Here is a 17,018-nt window from a genome sequence, read left to right as displayed (position 1 = left end):
CCTGGAAGTGGCAGCAGTTTCACCACAAAACCTGCACCCAGGGGACTGTGGCAGCTCAGTGCTGGTGACAGGAACATGCCAAGCCACGCTCATTTTCTGCAACCAACTCTTCCTTTAAAAGGGGGGGAAAATAAATTCCAGCAGCAGCTGTGATCCCTGGAAACATCAAGGCCAACTTTCCAAAGGGCAACTGAGGCACTCATGCTGTGCAACAGCCACGGACACGGATTCTCAAATGTGCTGTTTGTGCTGCTCCTCCTGTGCATCCAGGATTTGCTGCTTCGTGGGGACTGGGCTGCCAAGACATTTCTTTGGAAGATAATGAGAACATCTGCTGCTTCAGCAGCAAAACAGCCTCCAACAACAGGCACAGGATGAGCAGAGCGCCCGACTGCAGAGCAGCAGGAGAGGCTGTCCCACACCTCACAGGGGTTTGGCTCCAGCAGCTCCCTGAGGTGGGTGCTGGGTGCCCAGAGCCTCCCCTGGCAGCCCAGAGCTGCCCCTGCCTCCCCACCTGGGCAGATCTCAGCAGGAATCAGCTCTGGGAGCTGCAGAACGGGCAGCACCTCCTCAGCCTGAGGATGCCAAATTCACCACAGCAATGCCCCACAGTGCAGGATGCCCTGCTCTGCACTGGATCTCCAGATCTGGCCTTAAAATCACTTCAAGATCTTCCTCTAAGACAAGAATGAGAGAATTGAGGCCGCTGCCCAGCACCTCCCAGTGACCACTCCCACAGCAAAGGCTGTGACACCTCAGCTGGGCATTAGTGAACCACAGGACTGTGGCCACTTCTCTCCTCTCTCCAGCAGTGTTGTTTGGCAGATTTGGGGTTCTTTAGCATGGATGAGCACGTTCCAAGCAGAATCCCAGGGTGGCCAGCCCAGCAGGGACTGTCCCAAGGCTTTGCAGGGCTCTCCCAAGGGTGCAGCATGCAAGAGCTGAGGCAGGCAGCGCAGGGAGAGGGTGAAGCCACGGAGCTTTTTGCTTTGGGAAGTCGAGTGGAAATTCATTCTCCTTCAAGAAACTGCAGCTTCTGGAGCAAAGGAGCCTCTCCAGAGGAGAAGACATGGCATGGACAGGTTCAGGTGGAGATCGAAACCTCGGGGGATGCGAAGCCAGTACTCACCAACGGAGCAAATGTCTGTGAAATGGTCCTCACCTTCTTCTGCATGAATCAGGTCATTTTTGCTCTTCTTTATTGCGGCTCTTTTCAACACTGCGTGCAAATTAAAGAGAAAATGCCCCGTGAGGATGCAGAGTGGATTCTCTCTCCCCCTCCCTTCACTCTCCAGGGCCAGCATTTCCTTCCCAATGCCAGCTCAAAGCTCTCCCACCAGGGTACCCTGGAGCAAACAGGACAACCCACAACCTTGCAGGGCCTCTGCACGCCTCAGTGCCAGGGTGCTTCACTCCTTTGCCCTTCCAGCTCTTGAAGGTTTGCCAGGCACAGCTCTGCATGTTCCACTTCATGCAGCAGATGCAGGAGGGTGGGGAGGTCACTGCAGCTGCACTTTCAGCACAGCACAAAGGCTGGGCAGGGACACTGGAGCTTCGTGAGCCCCACGGGGCTGGGAGATGAGTGCTGCCACCCCTGGAACCACCAGTGCTGTTTGCAGCAGGCACTGTGAGGGAGTCAGAGTTTACAGAGCTCGGTTTACTACCCAGCCATGCCTCAAGGAGCAGAAATGCTGCGTGGAAAAAGCGGCCACACATCAGTGAGCAGCCTCTCAGCAGCACCCCGTGGGCAATCCCTGCCCTCTGGGGATATCAGAATTCTTTGAAAACACTTCTTTTTCCTCCAAAAGCAGCTTTTAGTGGGGAGGGCAAACATCACTACATTTACTCCAACAGGGAATGAGAGCTCTGCACTTCCACCCAGAGCACGGGGGGTGAGGCAGGAGCACTGAGGACGCTGCTCCCAGGACCACCTACCTGCAGAACCTTGAGAAGTGGCAGAAAAAAAAAATCACGTTGGTACAGTTTGGTGACAGCTTCGAGACAGACAGTAACTAAAGCAGCACTTTCTATCAGCAGTAAGACACCCCACGGTGTGGTGATACAGACTGGTCCGTGGGCACACCCAGCAAAGCCACTCACGCTGCAGAGACTGCCCCGGGGAGGCTCCTCCACAACATCCCCTCACCCTAATTATCTACAAATTCCTTTCCCACACTGCACGGATTGCCCTGCGCTGACAGAGACATGGATGCGCTTCCTGCTCCTACGGGCTGTGCCTGAGTCACTTCAGGGGAACACCCAGAGCAGAGGGGAGGATGCTCTGAACCTGCAATCTGGATCCATTGTTTTGCATTGTTGTGTTCCTTGCTGCCCCACCCAGCTCTCCTGAATCCTCAGTCCCAGCAATGCCAGCTCAGGGGTCCCTCAGGCTGGGTCTGTCCCAGTTCACTCCAGCATGTCCAGGGCCATCCTCAGCACTGGAGCACAACCAGCACCGGGATTAAATATTTCCAACATTCCTGGCATGAACTGAGCAGCTTTTTATCTTCTGCCCCAGAAAAGTCCTCGGTGTGTTTGGCAGTGAGGCTGTGCCATCTCTCCAGGCACATCCCTGTGTTTCAGGGACTCGGAATTTACCACCATAGACTGTGGGCTGCTCCAGGCTGGGAACATTCTCGGGCTCCTTTTGCTTTCGGATAAGAGGAACCTGAGTATCTCTGGGTCTTTACTCCGTGCCTTGCACCCACCTCGAGTTTCTCACAGCACTCAGACTGCTCCTCAGACACAAACTCCAGTGAAGCCTGGCTGTGCCCAGGTGCCAGCCAGGCGTCCCCAGCTCACACACACCCCCAGCACACACAGCAGGACTGGCACTCACACCTCAGCCCTGACCTGCTCCAGCCCCAGGTCCTCCCCAGCGCAGGTCACCGGCCCGGCCGAGGCTGCAGCAGCACCTGCAGCCTGCACGGCTGGGAGCCAGGCCAAAAATCCACCTGGGCATGTCACCGGTGACCTGGGCACGGGGCTGCGGGGGGAAAGCTGCCCCTGGGTGCCACCTAAGCCCCTGGTGATTTGCAATCCACTCACTGTTGTAGCTGCTGCCGCTGCCAGTCTCTGCCGGCGCCGTGCCTTGAGGAATCGGCCCTTCCGAGGCGGCCCTCCCTGACAGTGAATGGGAGGAGAAAAAAAAAGAGGGGGGGGAGGGAGGGGAGGGGAAAGGAGGAGACATGGGAGGACGAAAGATGGTCAGAAAAGGGAGAGGGAAGAGTCTTTAACTGAGCTTTGAGTGGCTGGCGCATCCTAAAAGCTGTCGGGGCTGGAGGCCCAGGGGGAGCATCCCCGTGGCCTCGCTGCTCGGCTCCTCCGGCCGTCCTGCCACGCCGGGCTCGCACGTCGGAAGGAAGGATCACCACACCCTGTTATGTCTTACTGCTTACAGCTAACAGGGGGCTCAGTCCCTTGGTCAAATCCGTTCGGAGCCCTGCCTTTCTCTCAGGTCAGCGCATTCGCTCTTCTCCATCCTCCTGGCAGCCTCTACCCCCTGCACACACAGCCAGCCACCCTCGGCAGGGCGTGGGCACCGACCCCGAGGGCACATCCCCATCCCGGGCCGGTGTGGGGTGTCCCAAACCGCTCCTCAGCCACCTGCAGCCTGCGGAAGGGGCTCTGTGGCCGGATTTGTGCCGGGTGCATGCGGGAGGATCCTCCTGCTCGGGAGGAAGGCGTGGCAGTGACAGCAGTGGAACCTCTCCCGTGGCACAGGAGGAAAATGGCCAGCAAAGGCACCTACCGTCCAAAGGGGACTTCTCTTCGGCGTTCTTGTCCTCCTCGGCCAGCATCACCTCCTCTGAAAAAGGAAAACCAGCCAAGATCAGCCTCAGGTTCCTCAGAGCCCTGTTCCAACACCGGCTGGGGGGGCAGCAGGACCCTATCCCTGTGCCACTCAACCCATCCCATCCCGGTGCCACCAGCCCACCCCTGACAGAGTCTGCAGAGCAATTCATGGCTCAGGGCTGTGTTTCTCACAGAATTACAGAATCACTGGGTTGGAAGAGACCTTCAAGATCATCAAGTACAACCCAGCCCCAACACCTCAACTCAACCCTGGCACCCAGTGCCACATCCAGGCTTTGTTAAACACACCCAGGGATGGGGACTCCACCACCTCCCTGGGCAGCCATTCCAGAGCTTTATCACTCTTTCAGTGAAAACCTTTTTCCTAATATCCAACCTGAATTTCCCTTGGCACAGCTTGAGGCTGTGTCAGTGCTGCTGCAGACAGAGCCCAGCCTCAGCTGAGCACAGGCACCTTTCAGGAGCTGTGCAGTGATGGGGGCAGCCCTGAGTCTCCTTTTCTCCAGGCTGAGCACCCCCAGCTCCCTCAGGGGTTCCTCACAGGGTTTGTGTTCCCAGCCCCTCTCCAGCCTCGTTGTCCCCTCTGGATGCTCTCATCTCAATGTCCTTCCCAAACTGAGGGGCCAGAGCTGGGCACAGCACTCAGGGTGTGCCCTCACCAGTGCTGAGCACAAGGGCACAATGACCTCCCTGCTCCTGCTGGCCACCCCATCCCTGACCCAGGCCAGGAGCCATTCTCTGCCTGTGTCCCTCTCACACAAGGGGAGGGTTCCAAACCAATCACATCCTCCATGGGATCCCTCCTCACAACCACCCACACCACCTCCTACCCTGGGTTCTTCACCAGCTCTCATCCCCAAGGCACCTCTGCAGACCAAGGACTTCCCTCCAGACCAGGCAGCCCCACAAATCCCACAAGCCCAGGAAGGTCCCTCATGCCCATCCACACTGGAGACAGTTTGGGGAAGCTGCTCCACACCCATCACTGCTCTTTTGTCTCCAAAAAATCAGGATTCAGCCATGGGGAGCAGAGTGGTGGCACAGGGTGAGAGCAGCCACATGCCAAGATAGTCACTGTCACCACAGAGCCATCATGTCAAATCTTTGTCCAAATAAAATCTACAGCAAGTTTTCCATGGGGGAACTCTGCCTGGCATAGTGATTGCAACATCTCCCTTCCATTCCTCTGCAACTCATCTCCAAAATACAATACACCTTGCACTGTCCTACATTAAAAAAATAAAAAAAAAATAAAAACAAACCGGAAACACTAAAAACTAACCTCCCCAAATGGAATCGTTTTTATCTGTGTGAAAGACAACCCAATTTCCTGAGGTTTCCCAGGGCACTGCCATCCCCCTGGCCAGTTTGCAGTGCTGTGCCAATACCTGAGACTGCACTCAGAACTACAGATTTTGAGTTTGCTGCTGGAAACTGATGTGGGGATCTGCTAAAGGACAACCCAAAGCAAACAAAACATTGAGTTGGCAGCTGGTAAACTCCACACTTCCTTCTGTCCTCATAAATGGCAAATTCACACGCCTGAAATTCCATCAATGTGAGCTCTTACTAAAACATCTGACACCATGTTCCAACCAAATTTTGCTTTAAAGTCCGTTTAAGCCAGTCTAGATGGAAGAGCAACTTCAGAAAAATAAATACAAACAGACCAGAGGCCAAACATCAAAGTGTGTAGCTGAGAGCTGTCTAGAAGGATACCAGAGGGATCAGCCTTATATAAGCCTATATAAGCCACACAAGCCTTATATAATCTCTTTATTAATCATCTGGGAGAGAGAGGGAATGATACTTTATTAAGACAGCAAAATGAGAAGGCTGAAAAATAATACCAAGGGCTGAGAAAGGCTGGAAAATTAAGCAGAGGGGAAGGAAATACAGAAGTGCAAAGTAACGACCAGAGATGTGAAAGAAAGGAGAGCTGAGAGGGGTAAAAATGTCAGGTGAGCTCAAAGCTGCACTTTAAAAGGTGTAAAGTCCTTCCAAAACCCCACAAGTTGTGCCTGCAATCCCCACCTCCAATTCAGGTGGTTTTCAAGTCTTCTTAAGAGAGGTCAGAACAGTGAAATGGGCTTTTGTAGGCAGTTCAAGAGACTTCTCTGACCAGCCAGCACCTCAGACCAAAAGGTTCTTCTGAAGTATCCCCCAGGGAAAGCTGTGCTGATGTTTGGGGACGAAAATATGGGAGGATTGAAATGGCAATTGCCAGTCTGACTGCCCTGAAACACAAGGAAGGAATGGGAGATCCTTCCTAAAAGCTGTGCCATACTGGATTTCCATCTACAGATTACTCGTAGAAGACAATTTTGCAAACCTTTGCCCCAAATTCAGGGTCCTGAATTGGTTCTCACACAAATCTCCATCCATAAACACAGCTGGGCTCAGTTTTGCTGTTCCTTTAAAATTTCCTTTTTCGCCTCTGAAATTCCCTCAAGCCTCGCTCTCCTCCTGCAGCGTTCCCAGGTTCTCTCCCTTGATCATTATTCCTGTCTGCCTCGTGTCCTCTGGGAATCCAAAGGACCACAGCTACCCCAGGAGGTTTTTAAGGCTAAAAACAGAGCTCAGCAGGTCACTGAGCACTGCCAGGAGGGGTTTTTCACCAGGCAGCATCCTGAACAGAGCTGCTCTGCCTTTAGTCATCCCTAACAGAGCCTGGAAGGAGATAATTGGGCACCTGAATAAACGAAAAAATGGTGTCTCTGCATGAGGAGAAATGTTCAGCAGAGAGATGGGACCAGATCAGCAATTCTGAGCCTCCAAACAAAGGCTCAGGAGCTTTGCCAGGGTGTCAGAGGAAGGGGTGTCTTGGCAGCAAAAGGAATTTTTGGTCATTAAGTGCTGGGTGTGACTGGGCTGGAAATAAAGGCAAAGCAGCCTGGTCTGGAGCACCAGGAATACCTGCTTAAGGGTGTGAAGGGTGCTGTTTGAAGGGAAATAAAAGCAGGATGCAATCCTTGCTCTCTCCTTTTTTCCCCAAATGTGTTAATCATGAATAATGACTGAGGTATAGCAAGACAATGGGGCCCCTTCTCCTCCTCTTTGGTGTGGGGAAAGAGGATATTTGGGGCTCAAAGGAGCAGCAGATTACTGGAAATAGCAAAGACTAAATGAGTATCATTTCGAGCTGGGTCAATAGAAAAAAATGAAGCCCTCCTAAGTGGCTGTCACACCTTCCCAAGGAGCTCTGCTTGTTCTTTATGGCAATTACCCTGCCTTGGTATTTCACACGTGTGGTATTTTCGGGGTCCCCTGTCGTGGGGAGGAAAGATGAATCTGATTCTATGTTCTTAGAAGGCGAATTTATTATTTTATGTTCTATATTATATTAAAGAATGCTATACTAAAACTATACTGAAGAATAGAGAAAGGATACAGACAGAAGGCTTAACAAGATACTAATGAAAAACTCCTGACTCCTTCCAGAGTCCTGACACAGCCTGACTGTGAATGGTCATTAAGTTAAAACCATTCACATGTTGGATAAACAATCGCCAAACCACATTCCAAAGCAGCACAACACAGAAGAAGCAAATGAGATAAGAATTGTTTTCCTTTTTCTCTGAGACTTCTCAGCTTCGCAGGAGAAAATCCTGGGCAAGGAATTTTTCCAGAAAATGTGACAGTGACACACACACAGGGTTCTTTGCTCGAGGTGTCTGTTCCCATCTCTCCCAGGGGCTCAGGGCTCTGTTCCTCTAAAGAAAGCTGAAACCTGAAGTTCAGAAAGCTCTGCCATGCCAAGGGATGGCCTTGAAGTTCCAGAGGACTGGCAGAGAGAGGTGAAATCATTCCCAAAGCCTGGCACTCCAGGAGAACAGAAGCACTCCAGTTTGGTGTGAAAAATGTGGATTTGGAAAGAATTAAAATGCAAAAGACATGAAACTTGATTAGCCCTCAACAGGAAGATTTTAGAGTCTCTGAGCCAAGTGTTTTCCAAATGATTCATGTCTTTATAAGATAAGAGAAACATCTTCAAAAGAATATTTGTGGGCTTATAAATGCTTTACTCTGTGTGGAGAACTTGTAGTTCCCTGTTCTTCAAAAATCCCAGCCTTGGAGTTCCTGCAGTTCTCAGGAGTTCAGTGGAGAAAACATGAGGAGCAAAATCATTTGCATGGATTTCATCACTTGGCACACTTAATTCCTCTGGAAAGGACAACTGCCTTCAAAGTGAAGGAGGGGAGGTTTAGGTGGGATATTGGGAATTAGGAATTGTTCCCTGGCACAGGGTGCCCAGAGCAGCTGTGGCTGCCCCTGGATCCCTGGCAGTGCCCAAGGCCAGGCTGGACATTGGGGCTTCCACCCCAAACCAGTCTGGGATTCTGTGATAATTCAAATTACTGACATTATTGAGAAACATTAAAGTCACTTCAGAGTGGTCAATGAGCAATAACCCCTATGTTAAATTAAAATTATTGTTGAGTGAGGGGTGGTAGGGCACAAGTAAAGGAGTGATTTTAGTCACTCACACTTCCCTTGTTCCCTAAAACAACACTTGAGGCAAAAACTTGAGCACTACAAAGGACAAGGGCACTTCTTGTCCAGCTGCAGCAACTACACAGAATATGTAAAAAACTACAGAGCAAAAGCCATCTTAAGATTAAAACATCATTTTGTGAAGCACTGGAATGCAGCTTTCCACTCTTCCTGCCTTGCATCAAAAATAAACGAGGGAGAAAAAAAATCGAACAAACCAAATGCTCAGGGAGGATATTAGAAATATTGGAAACCTGATGAGGCTTCCAGGGGAAGAGAAAGGATTGGGCTGATTGGTTCTGGGTGCTTTGGAGCAGGAAAAAATAAGATGAAACAAGGTAGAAGGAGATTAGAGAAAGAAAAGTAATTAAAAGAACTCCTGAATTCTTCCTCTCGCTGCAGAAAGGCAATGGATTGAAAGTGAGGGCAGGACACAGCTCCGTGGGATTGTTTGGTTTTTAAAATCAAACTGGGTGTTAGCACTTGGCACTCCGTGCTCTAAGAGTCAACGAGGTCAAGGCTGGCAGAAGGATTTAAAAGCAATTAGATATTCCCAGGAATAATGACCAAATCCTCCAGAGTTCCATTAGAGCAGAATCCCAGGAGCTTTCACTCTTCCCTTTGTGCAAACAGCTCCTGCCTGGGGCTGCTGCAGGATTTCTGTCCCCTTCTGCCTGTCCTCCCTGGCTGGATCTCCCTGCTCAGAATCCCAGAGAAGGAATTCCAGATCATTTCAGAGCTGAAATCCCCAAGCCAGACCTGGGAAATCCCCATGGACGGCACAGTCCCAATTTTCAGTGCCTCAGTCCGGATTCTCTGCTCTGCTTTGCCTTCACGCTGCATTTTCATTCCAAGATTTTATTAACACTGCTAAGCTGATTTTAATTACTGTTATTATTCAGCTGTACTAGGAAGCTCTTTTATATTCCTATTGTATTCTCAACAATGCCTTTCCAGAGTATTTTTAACATTCCCTGATTCAGCTCTTTTGCATGCACTGCCCTGTTCCACAAAGCCTTCTGGCTCGTGTGTTATTGGGCTGAAAAATGTGCATTTTTCAGCAGTTTCACTTGACATTAGTGTGGTATTTATTCAGCCCTGGCAACATAGAAATGGAAGAAGTCAGGAATTCCCACAGGGATGGGAATTGGAGCAAAGGTTGAGTGTACATTTTATAATTTCTCCATCCCAAGTTTCTCACAAGTTCAGCTGGTGATGGGCAGAGCAGGCCCCAGAGTGACACAACGCCACCCTCAACCCTGCAGGGGAATTCTCATCTCTGTTTTAGTGATGGAGATCAGGATTAAGAGACCAAAAATCACCAAGAGCCTTAAAAGCAAGACAGGAGGAGAAAAGGAGAAGCCCAGAGAACCCTGCTCCAGCCACTGGGCAAGGCAGGAATTTATGTGAGTTAGAGGCTGCACAGAAGCTGTAAACTAATGAGAAGACAAATTCTCAATGGAAAGGAAAGGGAATTCTTTATTTTCTCATTCCTCCAGAAGGACGGAATGAGGAGTGGCTGCCTGAGTTGCTGCCGAACAGTCACTGTGAATAAAAGTCTGACAACACAAGTGGCCCTCAATTGTCACCCAGTGCAGTGCTAGAAGAAATAATGGGTTTAAAGCACCACATAAACTGCTGATATTTCTATTTTACATTTCAGTTGTAAAGAGCAAAGATGAAACTCATCTGTCTAAAATGGCACACAGGAATCCATTTGAGAAACCAGCACTCCTTTTCCTCCCCATCATTGTTTTAAAAGGCCTTTTCACTTGGCTCAGATGTTGAAAAGCAAGCAAGGAGGAAATTACCCCCCATTTTCTTGGTGCTGCATGAAAGAATTGACTGTGGTTATGTCAATATATAAATATCAGCTCCTCCATAAAGCAGGAAGGTTATTGGTAATCGTTGCAGTCTGATAAAAATGCTATTTTCTGTTAAATTAATGTGTCTGGGTCCCGGTTAAAGTTGCTCACGCCTTGCAATAAAGAGCAATGTTCAGTTCCAGTGGTTATAAATCAATGTTAATATGGGCTGGGGGAGTTTCGTGCAAGTGATCTTTGTAGCTCATAAAATGCCACTTGGGTGGGTTTTACCAGCACAGAAAGAAAGGCTGATAAACCAGCTGGGGCAGGGAGCAAATAAAGAAGAAATTACTCATGGAAGGGAACAGTTCCTCCCTGTGCAGGCTTTGGGCACTCCATCACTGTAGGTGCAACAGCCTGATCAGAAAGTGAGAAAGCAAAGCTCATTTTCTCTCTTTCTGACCAGGCTGTTGCATCCACAGATCACTTTTTATATTATCCTGTATTAGGACAATTGCTTTGATCTCAGCAATAAAGCTGGCTCAGCTCCTTTAGTTTTGCTTAAACCAAACCAAGATCTTTTTGCAATAATTTTGGTGCAAACACACAGAAATAATTCCAACAAAACCAACGAGTGCTGGCCAGGCCCTCCCAGGCTTGGCCACACCAAGGACTCATTCTGGAGCCCATCACTGTCACCAGATGGGGTCTCTGTACAAATCACAAATGGGACAGGACTGCTGTGGAACGTGCCTTGAGCTGTTTTATTTTCCAGCATCAGTCTCATTACATGGTTATGACAATGGGAAGATGCCACCAGCTCACATCTCAGGCAGCAGACCAAGAACTTAATGTTACAACTTACTTGATAAGTTTTTTGAGCAATCACACAAAACAAAAGCACACTGACAGTATTTCCATCCAATCACTATACGCACACGTACCTTTTGGTTAAAACAATTCTTGCTTATTTTGAATACAATACCTACTTGTGAGCCTTAAAACACAACACACAGAGCTCCATTATTAAGCTTTAACCTTCCTAATATCTTGCGAGATAAATTTTCTGTAGCTTAGAGAGTAATTCTAGACAGGCATTAATACACAGACCATTGTTCTATTTGTCCTTGCTTTTCTACAGTTTAAATAATTTTTCTGCTGACCAATCTCATGGCTGCTGCTTAGCTCTAATCACAGTTCTAGTGCCTCTGGGGCCTGTCTTTTGCAGCTTTCCCAAAACCCTCTAATTTTATGGATTCCCAGACATACCAGAGCTCCCTTGCCCCAAAACACATCCAGGCAAGCGTGGGAGATGCCTGCCTTACCTGCTTTGAAGATCCACTCCAGGTAGCCGTTGAGCTCGCGCTCGATCTGCTGCTGCCTGCGGAGCTTCAGGAACGCCCGGCGGTTCTCCACCCGCTCTCGCTCCTTGGCAAATTCACTGCGGGCACACAAGAGAGGGAAAACACATCACAGGCAGCCAGGGCAGGTGCACAGCCCTCCCCCAGCCTTCCAGGGAGCCTGTGCAGTCCAGGATGGGAGGAGGGAGTGGAAAGCACAGCAAGGGACTCATTGTTGTCCTGATGCCTTGTGTAGGCTGACCTAGAACACAGCTAAAAGTATAAAGTAGGGATTTGGGTTAAAATTTGGGATTTTTGGGGTATTAAAAGCCTCAATGGAGCAGCAACCACAGGACAGGGAGTTTTGTTGGAGCTGTTGCTGGGTTCAGAGGCCTGTGGGCCAGAATAAAGCTCTGGATCCAAACCCTCCATCAGAACCAGCTCCTTTCCTTCACCATTGCCTTAAAGCTTCTCCACAGAGGGAAACCTGAGGAGCAGCCCCTGTTATGGGGGGAGGCTCCATCCCAGCATCACCAGAGCTCCTGCAGGCCTGGGCTTGTCTCCATTGCCAACTGCAGCACCCAGCCAGGCAAAAGAGTCTGTGGGGTGAAACACCACACACCCAGCCAGCCAAAAGGGTCTGTGGGGTGAAACACCACACACCCACCAGCCAAAAGTGTCTGTAGGGTGAAACACCACACACCCAGCCAGCCAAAAGGGTCTGTGGGGTGAAACACCACACACCCAGCCAGCCCAAAGTGTCTGTAGGGTGAAACACCACACACCCAGCCAGCCAAAAGGGTCTGTGGGGTGAAACACCACACATCCACCAGCCAAAAGTGTCTGTAGGGTGAAACACCACACAGCCAGCCAGCCCAAAGTGTCTGTGGGGTGAAACACCACACACCCACCAGCCAAAAGGGTCTGTGGGGTGAAACACCACACACCCAGCCAGCCAAAAGGGTCTGTAGGGTGAAACACCACAGTTGCTGCTATTTGGTTCAGCACCAAGGCCCAGACAAGCTCAGGCACATCCCATCCTGCTATATTGGTAATTATTCCAATATGAGCCAGCAGCTCCTCCCTGGCACTCAGCACATCCTGCAATGTCAGCCATATCACCCCTTTTTCCTTTTCATGTTCTCATTCCTGCTTCATCCCCTGCTGCCTGGGGCCAAGGACCTTCCCTCAGTCTGGATTTGTGTCTGGAGCAGGAGGAATGAGATCAGCACAAGGAGACAACGTGCATTTCATTTTCCAGGCATGGCAATGGGGGCTGGCATCAGCACAGCTTCCCAAAGGAGGAGACAGCAGCAGTGGGAAGTTTCCTGGAGGACCCCCGAGGGCAGGAAGGACAGCAGATGAGCCGTGGCACTGCTCCTTCACCCCTCAGGGGCAGCAAAGGGAGAGCTCTCCTTGCAGAGCTTTTCATCTTCTGCCAGGTCCTGTCTGGCCTGAGGACAGCAAAAGTTACCCACGACTTGTCCTTTTTATCACAACTTTATATTGCAGAGTCACAAAACAGAAAGGACCCACAAGGATCAGAGTCCAAAATCTCAAGTGGAAAGTCTGTACTTTAAAAGTGTAAGAAAATAAGGGAGGAACTGCTGGAAGTTGCAAACCATCAGCAGTTTCTGTACAGCCCAACACAGATCTCCCAGGGCACCAGTGAGGGACATTGTGAGGTTAAAGCCACCTGTGCCCTCCTGTTCCCTGGAACTGGCAGCTTTGGCCACCACAGAATCCGAGAATTGTTTGGGTTGGAAGGGACCCCAAAGCTCATCCAGTGCCACCCCTGCCATGGCAGAGACACCTCCCACTGTCCCAGGTGCTCCCAGCCTTGTCCAACCTGGCCTTGGGCACTGCCAGGGATCCAGGGGCAGCCACAGCTGCTCTGGGCACCCTGTGCCAGGGCCTGCCCACCCTGCCAGGGAACAATTCCCAATTCCCAATGTGCCATCCAGCCCTGTCCTCTGGCAGTGGGAGCCATTCCCTGAGTCCTGTCCCTCCATCCCTTGTCCCCAGTCCCTCTCCAGCTCTCCTGGAGCCCCTCCAGGCCCTGCCAGGCCACACTGAGGCCCCCCCAAAGCTTCTCCTCTCCAGGTGCACAATCCCAGCTGTCCCAGCCTCTCCTCCCAGCAGAGCTGCTCCATCCCCTGATCCCCCTGGAGCCTCCTCTGGATCTCTGCAGCAGCTCCAGCTCCTCCCTGTGCTGGGCCAGGGCTGGGGCAGCTCTGCAGGTGGGGTCTCACCTGGGCACAGGCACAGGGGCACAATCCCCCTGCCCTGCTGCCCACGCTGGGCTCAGCCCAGGGCTCAGGGGGGCTCAGGGCTGGGGCAGCTCCAGCTCTCACCCCCAGCTCCCTCTCAGGGCTGCTCCAGCTGCTCAGCCCAGCCTGGGTTGGTCCCAGAGGTTCTCCTGACCCAGGGGCAGCTCCAGCACTGCTGGAACCTCCTGAGGCTCCTGTGGGTCACTGCCTTGTCCAGGCACTGCTGTAGAATTTGGGAATGTCACTTCCAGGAGAAGGCAATTCCTTGTGTTCAAGCCCATGAAATTCCTCCTGAATGCTCCAGAGCTGCTGCTCAATCAGGTTCAAGACTGGAGCGTCTTGATTTAGGATCTTCCTGGTGAAAGAAGCTCCACTTGTTCTTTCTCATTTCAGGAGATGACAGAGAGGTTTAGTGAAGCTGAGACTTGTTAAAAAGAGGAGTTTCTACATGAAATGAAATATTAATGATGCGTGTCTCTTCCACTATGTCCATCACCATTCAGGAACTGAAATATTCCCCATTTGCTGCAACTAGAAAACTCCCAGAATTTCCCTTTGAGAGCTCTTCAACAGATTTCAGAACACATTCAAAGAAAGGGGGGGAATGATATCAAAATGCCTTATTTAATCTAAAAATATTTCAACTGAAGTTTCCCTGCCAGCTCCAAATGAAAACACAGAGAGCCCCATGGGAAGGGTTGGGAGCAGTAAATAGGTTTCCCTTTTTTATTCAGCATAATTCCCATTTATGCCATTGACTTACAAAAAATCTCCCAAATCACCAGAAAGAAAAACCTGAGCGGGAATTTGCTGCTTCCTGCCCAGTTTTACCTCCAGGATTTTTTTTCAGAGCTGGTTTTCAACCCTTTGGCCAGTTCTGGAATGTGTCATTGTGAAATACAAAGCTGTGTTTCGTGTCAGGTACATACAGGCAATGTGTGTGTTTGTGATTGTGATATGTGTGGAGACCGACCATGGGACAGTTGCGAATTCTAATAATAACTGAGGAAAATAAAGCATGGAAGAAGGCCTTTAAACCTATCTTTTGTTTGCAATTAACCTTAGTTGATTTAGAAGCGTTGGAATTAAAGCGTTAAGGATGTTGCTTTGTGCTTATAGTTAAGCCTAAAGAGTTCTGCAATAATAACCTTTTGAAGTATAATTTTAGAATATTACTTGTATCCTTGAAACTATAGCTTTGGAATATATATAAAGGAAATATGCTTATCTCATGCCTTAATAAAGCAGAGAAAAACAGCTTGAGAAAGGAAGATGAACATCACCTCAAGGGTTTATGGTTTCAACCAAGGGAAGCTGGACATCACTGTTATGAGATTTATAGTCTCTGCAATTAAAAGGTGGGCCCACATCTGGGGAGCTGAACCCCACCAGATGAGATTAATCTTTCTTCTTTCAGAAACTGGACCACCACCATCTGGGGATACTCCTTTTGGGATACATCCTGAGAAAAACTAAATCACAATAGTGTATAGAATTGTGATGTAAAAATTGGGAAATAGAAACTGCTGATGAGTAAAAATTGGAATAGAAACTGCTGAGAAAGTTTATGAGTACCCCTATAAATACCTGTAAGCCTCAACTATCAGTGTGCAGTTGGAGGGAAAACTTCCCCCGCTGGACCCAGCGCTGTGTTGCTCATACTTTACCATATTAATTAATAAATTGATTGCCGCTTGAATATTGGCCTAGTCAATCTTCTTATTCATAACATCGTGATGGTTTTTTTTGTGAGGGTGGAGAGGTCTTGGCACAGAGCAGCTGTGCCTGCCCTGGATCCCTGGCAGTGCCAAGGCCGGGATGGGTCGGGAGAAGCCTGGGATGGTGGAAGGTGCCCCTGCCCAGGTTGTAGCTGATTGCACAGAGGCAGCAGCAACAAGCAGGATTCCAGGGCAGTGCATCCATCATGGAAACCACATCCAGTCAGGCTCCTCGTGTCACATTTTTCTCCTGGAGAGTGGCTGGTGCTTAGTGTCACCAGGAAATGGATGGCTGCTGCTTTCCACCTTGCTTGGGTGGAGGAGGGAAATCAATCTCGCTGTGAAATATGCACTGAGACAGCCACTCCAGGGCAATTCCAGAGCCCCCCGAGGCACACAAGAGACAGAGGCAGCTCCTCAATAACCACCAGGGTCAGTAAACTTAATAAACTAATGAAATTCTTGTAACTGCTTCATCCACGTTGCCCTTAAATTAAAAATCCTGTCACACCAACGAGGAATAAAAATCAACAACCCACAATCTTCATCCCCTGAGTGTGTGATTAACTTTGCTGTGTGACAGCAGAGAGCTGGGATGGAGCATCCTAAATCCTCCTCCTGCTTTGGCTTGCATGGCACACACGCCCAGGGCACGGCAGTGCAAGACTGATGGCATCCTCAAACCTCTGCAATTCAGGTTTGCTGCTCAGAAATCAGCCAGAAACGCTTCCCACAGGCGGGGAAGAGGCAGAGAGAGATGAGACAGCACCGCTGTCATCCCTGCGCTAATAGTGCTGGTGATTAGCGACTCGTAATTACAGCACAGGTAATTAGCTCCTCATTGAGAAGGATCCCACGTTCAGATCTCAGGAAATCTCCGACTCTACACAGCAGAGCAGCCGCCATCCCCGGAGATGAAGTGCTGCTGAGAAAGCAGCAGATCTTGGAAGGACTCAGCCTGCCACTCCTGGAAAGCAGCTGAGAAGAAATTTCGGAATTTCATAAATTAACATAAAAAAAAATATCCAGTGAGTTTTAGGACTGGCTTGATCTCCAGCACGAGTACATCCAAGGATTGTATAAAGTTGGGACTGGATGGCAAATGGCATCGCAGGAGGCATGAGGACAGCCAGTCCTGCTTGGAAAAACAACGATTGATAAAGCACTGGATGGCAGTGACACCTCACGGGACACGGGGACAGCCAGTCCTGCCTGCATGTGGGAATCCAGGACTCCTGAACTTCTGACCGAAAACAGAAGCCATTTATTGTTTACCTTGCACACATTTTTATAGATTCTACAAACTACTAAGTACACAATTCTTGATTGGTGCCTTTGTGTTTACTCATTTTCTGCCTGCATTTCTTACAGTATGTGATTGGTTACAGTACAGATGTTTCACAGCCCTCTGTTACCCAGTTCTTGCTGTCTTGGTAGTCAGTTTTTCAGCCTCTTCTTTCTTAATTGAGCACAATTTATGTTCCAGTAGCCTTGACGAATTCCTGAGGCTTTGATAACAAACTCAGAAGCAGGCTGGCTGCGCACTATGGCCTAACCCTTGCAAATATACTGCAA

The 17,018-nt window shown here is 49.7% G+C and overlaps 1 protein-coding gene across 8 annotated transcripts in view; it reads right to left on the bottom strand.

The window, feature by feature from the left end:
• Nucleotides 1-17,018, bottom strand: part of CACNA1B (calcium voltage-gated channel subunit alpha1 B) — a 324,524-nt gene that overhangs the window by 144,867 nt on the left and 162,639 nt on the right. For 5 of the 8 annotated variants that reach the window (XR_009115431.1, XR_009115432.1, XM_058038142.1 and 2 more), the window contains exons 8-11: nt 11,441-11,556; nt 3,752-3,808; nt 3,049-3,123; nt 1,130-1,219 (exon numbers count right to left, since the gene is read on the bottom strand). Coding sequence is in view for 6 of the 8 variants with exons in the window: in XM_058038142.1 (XP_057894125.1) it covers nt 1,130-1,219; nt 3,049-3,123; nt 3,752-3,808; nt 11,441-11,556 (338 nt within the window). In the remaining 2 variants the exon portion in view is untranslated. The remainder of the gene's footprint in view (nt 1-1,129; nt 1,220-3,048; nt 3,124-3,751; nt 3,809-11,440; nt 11,557-17,018) is intronic. The other 3 variants (XM_058038144.1, XM_058038146.1, XM_058038147.1) reach the window with 3 other exon arrangements.

The sequence above is a fragment of the Melospiza georgiana genome, chromosome 20 (assembly GCF_028018845.1).
Source record: "Melospiza georgiana isolate bMelGeo1 chromosome 20, bMelGeo1.pri, whole genome shotgun sequence".
NCBI lineage: Eukaryota > Metazoa > Chordata > Aves > Passeriformes > Passerellidae > Melospiza > Melospiza georgiana.
Note: the sequence above shows the minus strand (reverse complement) of the source record. Positions and strands in the feature narration are given on the sequence as shown.